Genomic DNA, 14,312 nt, shown 5'->3' on the forward strand with positions numbered 1-14,312 from the left:
TACTGCCTGCTGAGCCGTGTATCTAATCCTCTCCTGTGTGATACTGACTGCTGAACCGTGTATCTTACCCTCTCCTGTGTGATACTGTCTGCTGAGCCGTGTATCTAATCCTATCCTGTGTGATACTGACTGCTGAGCCGTGTATCTAATCCTCTCCTGTGTGACACTGACTGCTGAACCGTGTATCTAATCCTCTCCTGTGTGATACTGTCTGTTGAGCCGTGTATCTAATCCTATCCTGTGTGATACCGTCTGCTGAGCCGTGTATCTAATCCTATCCTGTGTGATACTGCTCTCCTGAAATACTCCGTGCTGCTGTCACCCTGCTGGTTTTCTGTGTGATCTATATGGCGGTATTATGTGAGAACACTATGGCAGTATTATCTGCTAAAAGGGGACCCATTATAGGGTGGTTCTGGCTGAGCACCTGCACACGGGTCAGGGGTAATAGGTGCAGTCAGGGGAGGGCTGGGAGGCAGCTGAAGAGAGGGGTCTCATTTTTATCGTTACTGTATGGCTCCATTCCCCCCCCAGCCTGCTTCCCAGCGTCACCCCAGACTGTGCCTATCGCCTCGCTTTCACACATCGCCAGGACAGCATCTGAGGAGGGGAATGTGGTCTTTGCATGCAAAGTCTGGATCAGAACAGGCCATCAATCACCAGAAATGTTTCCTGGATTTCTGTGCTGCTGTCTCCCTGCTCCTCCACCATATATCTCCCTCTGTGTCCCCCATAGACCAGCACACTGCTCTCCTGAAATACTCTGTGCTGCTGTCACCCTGCTCCCAGAATCCTTGCTGCCTGCCATCCTCGGTGACCGAAGACCCCATTCCTCTCCTCAGATCCTGTCCTGGCGATGTGTGAAAGCGAGGCGACAGGGGCCTAATGTATGGTGGAAGGAGCAGGGTGACAGCAGCACAGAGTATTTCAGGAGAGCAGTGTGCTGGTCTATGGGGGGCACCCTGTTCAGTGCCAGGGATTGTACATAGAGCGCTGTGTTTTATACACATGGATGGACCGTCTTCTTGTCTGCTCCACAGATATCCAGGAAACATTTCTGCTGATTGGTGACCTGTTCTGATCCAGACTTTGCATACAAAGACAGTCAGTAACTTTGCAGGCCCCATCAAAATGGCTGCTCACTGTGTTCCTAGATGTCATCCTCTCTTTTCCCTTAGCAAACACCCAGAAGGGGAGGAGAGGAGTGACACCACATCCATGTCAGCAGATTCCGCCCATACAGTGTCCATTTTAGGGCATGATCATATATCAAAAATCATGGACACTATGCCCATAATTACTGCAGGACAGTAATGTGAGCTAGTTGTACACTAGGTTTTTGTGCCAAATTTCAGTATCTGCTCCCCCTAGTGTTAACAAGTGGAAATGCCAAAGTTTTTAAACTTATTTTTCATATTTTACAAAATTAAAAACAAATGATAATATTTTTTAAGAAAATGTAAACATTAATTCTTTACATTTTTTCAATTGCTGAAAATTTTTTTTTGGGATGGCGCCTTCCTTTTAAGTTTACCATATAACGTAGTGAAAAACAGTACATGTGGAACAAATTATCTGGCACCACGATTCCTCAGGTCAGTTCAATTACAGCGATACCAAACATCTGCAGCTTATCTATATTTAAAGTGGTTAAAAAAAAATTCTAAAAAAAAGGAGAACAGAACACTGGCCAAAAAAATTGTGGCTTGTGTCACTTTTTCTTAGAACTAACTTTTTATTTTTAACGTAGATGGAGCAGGGTGACTGACTGCTTGTTTGTTGAGTGGCAAGCCATTTTAATTGCTATGACTTTGGGGTACCTACAATGGGAGCGATTAACCCCTTCACTCCCAAGGGTGGTTTGCACGTTAATGACCAGGCCAATTTTTACAATTCTGACCACGGCCCCTTTATAAGGTAATAGCTGTGGAACACTTCCAAGGATCCCGGTGATTCTGACACTGTTTTCTCGTGACATATTGTACTTCACGTTAGTGGTAAAATTTCATTCATTTAACTTGCGTTTATTTGTGAAAAAAAACAAACAGAAATTTGGCAAAAATTTTTAAAATTTCTCATTTTCCAACTTTGAATTTTTATGCCCTTAAATCAGAGATATGGCCCACAAAAAACTTAAATAACATTTCCCATTTCTCATTTTTACAACACCATTTTTTTTTCCACATCACATTTGAAATCACTTTGAGGGGTCTATATGATAGAAGATACCCAAAAGTGACACCATTCTAAAAACTGCACCCCTGACAGTACTCACAAAAAACATTCAAGAAGTCTATTAACTCTTAAAGGTGCTTCAAAGGAATTTTTTGAAAGTTTAAAAAAAAAATTACTTTTTTTTTTTTCACAAAAATATACTTCAGGTCCAATTTTTTTTTATTTTACCAAGGGTAACAGGAGAAATTGGACTGGAAAAGTTATTGTGCAATTTGTCCTGAGTACGCCGATACCTGATATGTGGGGGAACCACTGTTTCAGTGCATGGCAGAGCTCGGAAGGAGCGCCAGTTGACTTTTTCAAAGCAAAATTGGCTGGAATGGAGATCGGACGCCATGACAGGTTTGGAAAGCCCCTGATGTGCCTAAACAGTGGAAACCCCCCACCATTGACCCCATATTGGAAACTAGACCCCCCTCAAGGAACTTGCCTAGATGTGTGGTGAGCACTTTGAACTCCTAAGCGCTTCACATAAGTTTATATCGTACAACTGCAAAATTCCCGCAAAAATGATCTTTTCAACCCCAATTTTTATTTTCCCCAAGGGAAACAGGACCCCAGAAGTTATTGTGCAAATTGTCCTGAGTATGCTAATACCCCATATGTGGGGGTAAACCACTGTTTGGTCACGTGGCAGAGCTCAGAAGGGAAGGCGCGCTATTTGACGCAAAATTGGCTGGAATTGAGATTGGGCACCATGTCGCGTTGTTGAGTGCCCCTGATGTGCCTGAAGAGCGGAAACCCCCCACAAGTGACCAAATTTTGGAAACTAGACCACCCCCCCCCCCCCCCCCGAGGACCTTACCTAGACGTGTGGTGAGCACTTTGAACCCCCAAGTGCTTCACAGAGGTTTATAATGCCCAGGCGTGAAAATAAAAAAATCATTTATTCAACAAACTTTTAGTCCATTTTTTTATTTTCCCAAGGGTAACAGGAGAAATTGGATCCCAAAAGATGTTGTCCAATTTGTCCTGAGTACGCGGATACCCCATATGTGGGAGAAAACCACTGTATGAGCACACGTTGGGGCACGGAAGGGAAGCTGTGACGTTTTGGAATGGTCTGCAGGTGTCATGTCGCGTTTGAAGAGCCCCTGATGTGCCTAAACAGTGGAAACCCCCCACAAGTGACCCCATTTTGGAAACTAGACCCTCCCCAGGAACTTATCTAGATGTGTGGTGAGAATTTTGAACCCCAAGTGCTTCACAGAAGTTTATAACATAGAGCCATAAAAATAAAAATCATTTTTTTCCACAAAAATAATATTTTTGCCCCCAATTTTATTTCCCAAGGGTAACAGGAGAAATTGGACCCCAAAAGTTGTTGTGCAATTTGTCCTGATTAGGCTGATATCCCATATGTGGGGGTAAACTACTGTTTAGGCGTATGGCAGAATTTGGAAGAGAAGGAGCACAGTTTGACTTTTTCAACGCAGAATTGGCCAGAATTGAGATCAGACGCCACGCTGCGTTTGAAGAGCCCCTGATGTGCCTAAACAGTGGAAACCCCCCCCCCCCCCCAATTCTAACTCCAACCCTAACCCCAACACACCCCTAACCCTAATGGGAAAATGGAAAAACATTTTTTTATTTTATTATTTTTCCCTAACTAAGGGGGTGATAAAGGGGGGTTTGATTTACTATTTATGGTGGGTTTTTATGTTTGGCAGCTGTCACATGTATTGTATTGTCACATGTTTATTGTAAAAATAGTTTTTGCATCACCACATTTTGAGAGCTATAATTTTTCCATATTTTGACCCACAGAGTCATGTGAGGTCTTCTTTTTTGCGGGACGAGTTGACGTTTTTATTGGTGACATTTTTTGATCGCTTTTTATTCCGATTTTTGGGACGCAGAATGAGCAAAAACCAGCATTTCAAGATTTTTTTTTTTTTTTTGAGAGGGGGGGACGGACGTTTACACCGTTCCGTGTGTGGTAAAATTGATAAAGCGGTTTTATTCTTTGGGTCAGTACGATTACAGCGATGCCTTATTTATATCATTTTTTATGTTTTGGCGCTTTTATTCAATAAAAACAATTTTATGTAAAAAATTATTTTTGAATCGCTTTATTCTGCGAGCTATAACTATTTTTCGCTGATGACGCTGTATGGCGGCTCGGTTTTTTGCGGGACAAGATGACGTTTTCAGTGGTACCATGTTTATTTATATTCGTTATTTTGATCGCGTGTTATTGCACTTTTGGATAGGCGGTATGATAAAGCATTGTTTTTTGCCTTTAAGGGGTTCAATAAAGAGGTTAACTAGTGGGACAGTTTTATAGGGTGGGTCGTTATGGATGCGGCAATACTAAATGTGTACTTTTTTTTTTTTTTTTTGGTAAATAAAAAAAACAACAAAAGAATTAGGGATTTTTTTTTTTTTTTTAATTTATTTAGGAAGTCTTTAAAAATTACTTTTTTTTGTTTTTTTTACTTTATTACTTTGTGCCAGTGTGGGACTTCGCTGTATAGTGTCAGATCGCTGATTTGACACTTTGCAGTGCACTGAGTGACTGAGTGTCAGAGCAGCGATCTGACAGGCACTGCATGAGGCTCTCAGCAGGCACTGAGAAAGCAGCCTTCCTGCAGGACCCCAAAGGCCCCCGCAGCCATATTGGATTCGGGGGTCTGCAGAAAGAAGGCCCTCGGAACAACGCGAGCACATCGCGTTGTTCCGAGGGGCTCAGGGAAGCACGCAGGGAGCCCCCTCCCCGCGCGATTCTTCCCTATGCCCCCGGTACACTGCAATCATGTTTGATCGCAATGTGTCAGGGGTTAATGTGCCGGGCGCGGTCCGTGCAGCTGTGATAATCAGCTGACACCCGGCCATCAGCTGTGCTTCCCCGTGAGCGCGGCAGATCACGTATGACGTACTATTCAGTCCATGGGACTTAAGTACCAGGTCACATGGACAGAATAGTACATCAAATGTAACAAAGGTGTTAATGTGCTTATGGCAGAAATCTGGAGTAATAAGTCACAATATTTTTCAACTTTTGGACTTTATGCGCTAGTCATGGCCAGCTACTCCAATACGAGTGTGACGTGGGCTGAATGGGGTGGACACACGTCTATCAAATTCATCATTTGATAGATGCGTATCATTCCCTGGCTGGTGTGCATGTCTGGTGATAGCGCATGCTGATTACTAGACGCTCCTGATCCATTAAGCAGTGAGCATCGCTTAATGAATCGGGTCAAGGGTACTCCAGCCAGCGCCTCAGGCTAAGTTCACATTTGCGCTTGGACGCAGGACGCTTGCAGAAGTATGCGGAAGTAGGCAGAGCTTAACGGAGGAAGTACGCAGCCCTCCGCAGAGCCCCCGAACGCTAATGTGAACCCGGCCTTAGACTGTCATGTGTTACGCCAGTATTAATGAATCACCTCCCATTGTTTTTTTCTATCGTTTTGCATTTTTGTGGAATATTTAGCAATCAAAACACGTCAATTCTAACTGTTCAAATTCTTTTTGCTTTACGGAATTTAAGGCACCAAATAAATTATAATTTTGATAATCTATAGAGGACAAAATTCATTGCCAATTAGCTTCAGATATTGACCTTGATATATTAAGTTTGGCGTTTTGTACACCAATCTTACAGAAAGACGCATTAGAGTAAAAGGTATCAAACGCATCGAGAAAAGTGCATTTTTCCAATGAATACAGTGCAATGTGCCACTGCTGACAGAAAGGTACACCTGTCAGACCGGCATATATTCCCTGCTATAAAAATACCAAAGTCACAAAAATTTTGCCAACATTCAAGCAGTTTTACGCCAGAATATCTATAGCCTTGATACATGAAAACTGGTGATTTTTTCATTGGTCTTGATAAGGGGGCATGGGCAAGTGAGATGCTCCTGATTCATTAAGATATGTCTGGCAAGCGTCTCTGTGCACCATGCCGCAAACTAAGTCTGAACGCCATAGTTCGTAGTGAATAAGACAAAGTGTGGCATAGCGCCCCCATTACACTACAGCTCTGCCCATTTTGACAGAGCTGGGAGAAATTGGAGCAAAAGGGCCAAAAAAAAAAAAAAAAAAAAAAATTTGCAAAATTTTTGCACAACCCCAAGTATTCACAGAAATGTCATGACTTTTCAAAGCAACTTATGCCAGAATTCTGGTGAAACTGTTTAGATATCTATTTTAGGGGTGCTCTATTTTGCTTTCTTGAAACCAGAAAATTGAGACATTTCTGTCTAGCTGCTTCTTTTAAGATCAATATGGCCTGTATAAATCAGTCCTTGCTATTCCCCCTATTTATAAATATACAGATCATTGATTACTTTAACCATTACACCGCATATAAAATACCAGTTTTAATAATATAAATTAAAATGAAGTTTCATTGAAAATTCTTGTAAATGGTGAAGCTGGCAAATGCTGTATTGAGGACTATTATTTTGCTGTTGATATGCCATATCCCCATCTTTAGGTGCATTATTTGTTTTATTTGCTAATATTTGACTCTCTGAGAATCTATGTATTGGAGTAGTGGACCGTCACCATTATGCTATAACATGGTACTTTTGGACCTGCCTGATCTTCAAACACAGTCTCAGTTATGTACCTTTCTAGTTCAATTGGTGCCAGTGATATAAAGGAGATATAAAGACAGTGGTAGAAGTGGTTTTAAGAATTGGACTGCTGTCCTTAATTGTAAGACATGGAAATACTATAGGACATTGTTAATGGTTACAACTCACTTCTCATGAATTTTCAAAACACGATGAACAATTGGTATCTCTCTCCCTTCTATTCTGAAGACCACAATTTCCCCAACCCGAATAGGATCATCAACTCGATTGGTCAGGAAGAGCAAGTCCCCACGATGAAAAGCTGGTTCCATGCTGCCACTGTGATAAGAAAAAAAATATCAGTCACCTTGGGCATATTGAGGGGCAACATAACAGATATAATCATAGAAACAGCATAGTGCACAATTTTCCACATATTGTCAATGATAAATGGTTGCAAGACCCGTACCCAAAATGTAAAATTTCTGACATAGAAAATGCTAGTATTTACTTACAATATATTAGTATGTAGCTAAAAAAAACAAAAACAAAAACACATTTTAAGTAGCTTAAACCTTTCCACAAAATATGTACCAGCATAGTGGAACAACACACATTATAGGAATTTTCCTCAAATCAGTAATAATTCTCCTCTCCTTTGTAAAAGGGATAAAACTAGCTTATTGCTAGGGATCCAACCAATGGAACCTCCAACAATTCAGAGACCGAGAATTAGAGCACATGCTCAACCTCCACTACATTCACTGTCAGAAATAACTGAGCTGCAGCTTACTAGACATGAGTTCTCAAGTTGTCATGATTATATCCATGGATATGTACAATGTTCAAGGAGAGTCCTCTTTAATAACTAAGGCTAACCGAATACAAGCTCAGCTGAAAGCCATAAGCCATTATCTAACAAACTACCCATACAAATATATTCCTCTAGTGCCATTAATGCCATGATGCTTTACATGTGACAAGGGGTAGACATAATAAAAAATAAGTAGAATAATCTTAAACAAAACAAGTAACAGACTGGTAGGCTCAGTCTTCCAATATGGGCGAGGATACAATAAGTGAGGGCAGAGCTGGTCGTGCCGCGATTTGGTGGAGCGATGGTTACTGTAGGTTGTAAGCTTGTCGGGAGAGGTAGATCTTCAGGTTCCTTTTTAAAGGTTTCCACAGTAGGCGAGAGTGATATGTTGGGGTAGAGCGTTCCAGAATGGGGGCGATGCATGGGAGAAATCTAGCATGAGATTGTGGGAAGAGGAGATAAGAGGGGAAAAGAGAAGGAGATCTTGTGAAAATCGGAGGTTGCGTGCAGGAAAGTACCGGGAGACAAGGTCACAAATGTATGGCTGAGACAGGTAGTGGAAGGCTTTGTATGTAATGGTTAGGGTTTTTAACTGGAGTCTCTGGGCAATGTGGAGCCAGTGAAGGGATTGGCAGAGAGGCGAGGCCGGGTACAGAAGGATTAGTGCATGGTGCTTAGAAACCCGTGTTTACCCTAGTTACCAGCGTGCGATCAAAAAAATGTCCTGGCTATTCCAGGACGATCAGCGATACCCGGCAAGGGGGCCGGTCGCTGGTCAGTGTCACACACAGCGATCTCGCTGGTGAGATCGCTGTTGCGTCACAAAAATTGTGACTCAGCAGCGATCTCGCTAGCGAGTTCGCTATGTGTGACGGGGGCTTTAGAAGGGAGACCACAGAACAGGAGGTTGCATTAGTTGAGTTGGGAGTTGATGAAGGCACGCACTAGTGTTTTTGCAAATTCTTGATTAAGGAATGTACGGGAGCCGGGAAATATTTTTGAGTTGGAGTCGACAAGAAGTGGAAAGGGCTTGATAAACTCGTGCTTTCAATGGAAAGAAGGGAATGAAGGCCACCATACACAATAAACTAAACATCTTCTGAACCTGCCCGAAATCTATTGGTTTGGCCAAAAGTCTAATGTGTATGGGAACACACAACAGATGATGGATTCTCACCTTCACTGACAATCAGATATATCTGCTTTTAAACTGCCTATCCATTTGCATCCTCAGGACAGAAGCTGCCATCAGAGACGATTGGCAGCTCTCTCAAAGGGCACAGTGTGGGCTCCTGTGTAGGGAAGAGACAGTCGAGATAGCTGCTGGCTGAACCATCATTCCTCCGATACCTATCCAACATGTATACCCCTTAACCCCTTCATGACCAAGCCTATTTTGACCTTAATGACCAGGCCATTTTTTGCAATTCTGACCAGTGTCCCTTTATGAGGTAATAACTCAGGAATGCTTCAACGGATCCTAGCGATTCTGAGATTGTTTTTTCGTGACATATTGGGCTTCATGTTAGTGGTAAATTTAGGTTGATAATTTTTGCGTTTATTTGTCAAAAAATCAGAAATTTGGTGAAAATTTAGAAAATTTTGCAATTTTCAAATTTTGAATTTTTATTCTGTTAAACCAGAGAGTTATGTGACACAAAATAGTTAATAAATAACATTTCCCATATGTCTACTTTACATCAGCACAATTTTGGAAACAAAATATTTTTGTTAGGAAGTTATAAGGGTTAAAAGTTGACCAGCGATTTCTCATTTTTACAATAAAATTTACAAAACCATTTTTTTTAGGGACCACCTCACATTTGAAGTCACTTTGAGGGGTCTATATGGCAGAAAATACCCAAAAGTTACACCATTCTAAAAACTGCACCCCTCAAGCTACTCAAAACTACATTCAAGAAGATTATTAACCCTTCAGGTGTTTCACAGGAACTAAAGCAATGTGGAAAGAAAAAATGGACATTTTAATTTTTCCAACAAAAATTTTCTTTTAGCATAAATTTTTTCATTTTCACATGGGAAACAGGATAAAATGGATCCTAAAATTTGTTGGGCAATTTCTCCTGAGTACAACGATACCTCATATGTGGTCATAAACCACTGTTTGGGCGCACGGCACGGCTCAGAAGGGAAGGAGCGCCATTTGACTTTTTGAATGGAAAATATGCTGGAATATTTAGCGGTTGCCATGTCGTGTTTGGAGAGCCCCTGTGTGCATAAACATTGGAGCTCCTCCACAAGTGACCCCATTTTGGAAACTAGACCCCCCAAGGAACTTATCTAGATGCATAGTGATCACTTTGAACCCCCAGGTACTTCACAAATTGATCTGTAAAAAAAAAAAAAAATACTTTTTTTTCACAAAAATTTTATTTTAGCCTCAGTTTTTTCATTTTCACATGGGCAACAGGATAAAATGGATCCTAAAATTTGTTGAGCAATTTCTCCTGAGTGCACAGATACCTCATATGTGGTCATAAACCACTGTTTGGGTGCACGGCATGGCCCGGAAGGCAAGGAGCACCATTTGACTTTTTGAATGGAAAATTAGCTCCACTCGTTATCGGACACCATGTCGCATTTGGAGAGCCCCTGTGCACCTAAACATTGGAGCTCCCCCACAAGTGACCACATTTTGGAAACTAGACCCCCTAAGGAACTTATCTAGACGTGTAGGGAGCACTTTGAACCCCCAAGTGCTTCACAAAAGTTTATAACAGAGCAGTGAAAATAAAAAATAATTTTTTTTCCTCAAAAATGATTTTTAGCACACTATTTTTAATTTTCACAAGGCTAACAGGAGAAATTGGACCACAAATCTTGTTGTCCAGTTTGTCCTGAGTACGCTGGTACCCCATATGTGGGGGGGGACCACTGTTTGGGCACACGGCAGGGCTCAGAAGGGAAGGAGCGCCATTTGACTTTTTGAAATGCAAATTACTTCCAATCGTTAGCGGACACCATGTCGTGTTTGGAGAGCCCCTGTGTGCCTAAACATTGGAGCTCCCCCACAAATGACCCCATTTTGGAAACTAGACCCCCTAAGGAACTTATCTAGATGTGTAGTGAGCACCTTGAACCCTCAAGTGCTTCACAAAAGTTTATGACGCAGAGCCGTGAAAATAAAAAAATTTTTTCCCTCAAAAAATTATTTTTTAGTGCGCAATTTTTTATTTTCACAAGGGTACCAGGATAAATTAGACCCCAAAATTTGTTGTCCAGTTTGTCCTGAGTACGCTGGTACCCCACATGTGGGGGGGAACCACTGTTTGGGCACACGTCGGGGCTCGGAAGGGAAGTAGTGACATTTTGAAATGCTGACTTTGATGGAATGGTCTGCGGGTGTCATGTTACATTTGCAGAGCCCCTGATGTACCTAAACTGTGGACCCCCCCCACAAGTGACCCCATTTTGGAGAATAGACGCCCCAAGGAACTTATCTAGATGTGTGGTGAGCACCTTGAACCCCCAAGCGCTTCACAGAAGTTTATAACGCAGAGACGTGAAAATAAAAAAAAAATTTTCCACAAAAAAAAAAATGATTTTTAGCCAGCAATTTTTTTTTCACAGGGGTAGCAGGATAAATTGGCCCCAAAAGTTGTTGTCCAGTTTGTCCTGAGTACGCTGATACCTCATATGTGGGTGGGGACCACTGTTTGGGTACACGTCGGGGCTCGGAAGGGAAGTAGTGACATTATGAAATGCTGACTTTGATGGAATGGTCTGCGGGCATCATGTTACATTTGCAGAACCCCTGATGTACCTAAACTGTGGAACCCCCCCACAAGTGACCCCATTTTGGAAACTAGACCCCCTAAGGAACTTATCTAGATGTGTGGTGAGCACCTTGAACCCCCAAGTGCTTCACAGAAGTTTATAACGCAGAGACGTGAAAATAAAAAATATTTTTTTTTCCTCAAAAAAAATGATTTTTACCCAGCAATTTTTTTTTTCACAAGGGTAGCAGGATAAATTGGACCCCAAACGTTGTTGTACAGTTTGTCCTGAGTACGCTGGTGCCCCATATATGGGGGGGAACTATTGTTTGGGCACACGTAAGGGCTCGGAATGGAAGTAGTGGCGTTTTGAAATGCAGACTTTGATGGAATGGTCTGCGGTCGTCATTACGTTTGCAGAGCCCCTGATGTGCCTAAACAATAGAAACCCCCGACAAGTGACCCCATTTTGGAAACTAGACCTCCCAAGTAACTTATCTAGATGCCTGGTGAGCACTTTGGACCCCCAAGTGCTTCACAGAACTTTATAACGCAGAGACGTGAAAATTAAAAAAAAAATTTTTTCCACAAAAATATTTTTTAGCCCCCAATTTTTTATTTTCCCAAGGGTACCAGGAGAAATTAGACCCCCAAAGTTGTTGTGCAATTTTTCCTGAGAACGCTGATACCCCATATGTTTGGGTAAACCACTGTTTGGGCACACGTCGGGGCTTGGAAGGGAGGAAGCACCGTTTAACTTTTTGAACGCAAAATTGGCTGGAATCAATGGTTGCACCATGTCGCGTTTGGTGACCCCCTGATGTGCCTAAACAGTGGAAACCCCTCAATTCTAACTCCAGCCCTAACCCCAACACACCCCTAACCCCAACACATCCCTAACCCTAACCCAACCCTAACCATAACCCTAACCACAAGCCTAACCCCAATTCCAACCCTAACCCCAATTCCAACCCTAACCCCAATTCCAACCCTAACCCCAATTCCAACCCTAACCCCAATTCCAACCCTAACCCCAATTCCAACCCTAACCCTCTTTCCAACCCTAACCCTCTTTCCAACCCTAACCCTCTTTCCAACCCTAACCCTCTTTCCAACCCTAACCCCCTTTCCAACCCTAACCCCCTTTCCAACCCTAACCCCCTTTCCAACCCTAACCCCCTTTCCAACCCTAACCCCCTTTCCAACCCTAACCCCCTTTCCAACCCTAACCCCCTTTCCAACCCTAACCCCCTTTCCAACCCTAACCCCCTTTCCAACCCTAACCCCCTTTCCAACCCTAACCCTCTTTCCAACCCTAACCCTCTTTCCAACCCTAACCCTCTTTCCAACCCTAACCCTCTTTTTAACCCTAACCCTCATTCCAACCCTAACCCTCTTTCCAACCCTAACCCTCTTTCCAACCCTAACCCTCTTTCCAACCCTAACCCTCTTTTTAACCCTAACCCTCTTTTTAACCCTAACCCTCTTTTCAACCCTAACCCTAATGGAAAAATAAAAATATTTTCTTTATTTTATTAGTTCTGCCTACCTATGGGGGTGATAATCGGGGGGTTTATTTACTTTTTCTTTCATTTTGATCACTGTGAGAGTGATCAAAATGAAAGAATTGAGGAATAAATTCTTGGACTTTACGTGCGCTGCCAGACAAATTCAATAACCACAACAGGTTAAAAAGTTAACCCTTTAATCCCTACGCGTTTCGAAGTATAACACTTCTTCTTCAGATGTGTCAACCCCTGAAGAAGAAGTGTTATACTTCGAAACGCGTAGGGATTAAAGGGTTAACTTTTTAACCTGTTGTGGTTATTGAATTTGTCTGGCAGCGCACGTAAAGTCCAAGAATTTATTCCTCAGTTACTTTGTTGCGGTTCCGCTGTGGACCGTTGGACGTGCAGCAGGCTGACATACTATACAGGCTTTACTTTCTCTTGGAGAAGGTGAGTATAAATACCGCTATTATTTATACATTTTTCTCGGATAAGACCCTATTGCGCTCTTGTCTCAACCTTTTAGTGCATACAAAATGAAAGAATGGAATCTGCAGCCGGCAGATTCGGGCGGGTGCACTGCGCATGCGCCCGCCATTTTCAAAGATGGCGGCGCCCATCATCCGGACCCGAGGGACACCGGGAGGGACGGGGGGACTCAGGAGGTACCGGGGGGGGGGGGGAGGGGGGGATCGGAGGCTGGCGGGGAGCAGAGGGAATGGGAGGGGGGCAGATGATGACAGCGGCGGCAGATCGCCGCTGTCATTCAGTTGCGGGGGGGGGCGATCGCCGGTGGGGGGGGGGGGTGGAATCGGTGTCTCCAGCCATGTCCGATGCTACAGCAGCGTCGGACATGGCTGGATTGTAATATTTCATCAATTTTCATTGATGAAATATTACTATCGCTCTGATTGGCTGTTTCACTTTTAACAGCCAATCAGAGCGATCGTAGCCACGTGGGGGCGAAGCCACGCCCCCTGTGGTGAATTACAAAGCCCCCTGTATCTGCGGGTCGGGTGACCTTTCAGTGACCCCGGTCACCCGACCCGCAGGGGGGCTTTGAAGTCATGACGCCACATAGGCGTCACTGGTCAGATTTGAACCAGGTTTCATGACGCCTATGTGGCGTCATTGGTCGTGAAGGGGTTAAGACGCTTCCAGACATATCTATCCAACGTTCAGTGAGCAAAAATTTCATGCATATCAGATAAGAAAATGAAGATCGCAGTATAGCAAACTGAAAAGGATATAAAGTGAAAGGGTTACATATTTTGGTGCCAACCATGCCAAGTGTATAAACTGCATTATATATTTGGAACAGGTCATGACATATTAAGATATTATGGCCTTGATTCATCAAGCAATTTTGCCAGAATACTGGTCTACATTATTTTGAAATGTCACAACATCATTTGCGCAAATCAGAGTTGCTCAAAAAAATGTAGCAACTTGTTTTAAATGACAGTTTTTCCAAGCTCCTCTAAAATCT

At 42.8% G+C, this 14,312-nt stretch overlaps 1 protein-coding gene across 1 annotated transcript in view; it reads right to left on the reverse strand.

Moving 5' to 3' along the window:
* The window catches only part of LOC141092978 (signal peptidase complex catalytic subunit SEC11A), a 52,695-nt gene that overhangs the window by 10,307 nt on the left and 28,076 nt on the right, over positions 1-14,312 (reverse strand). Inside the window, exon 3 of the mRNA XM_073579362.1 lies at positions 6,951-7,100. Coding sequence (XP_073435463.1) covers positions 6,951-7,100 — 150 coding nt within the window. The remainder of the gene's footprint in view (positions 1-6,950; positions 7,101-14,312) is intronic.

The sequence above is a fragment of the Dendrobates tinctorius genome, unplaced genomic scaffold, assembly GCF_039654945.1.
Source record: "Dendrobates tinctorius isolate UK_male_01 unplaced genomic scaffold, ASM3965494v1 ptg000062l, whole genome shotgun sequence".
In the NCBI taxonomy this organism is placed as follows: domain Eukaryota; kingdom Metazoa; phylum Chordata; class Amphibia; order Anura; family Dendrobatidae; genus Dendrobates; species Dendrobates tinctorius.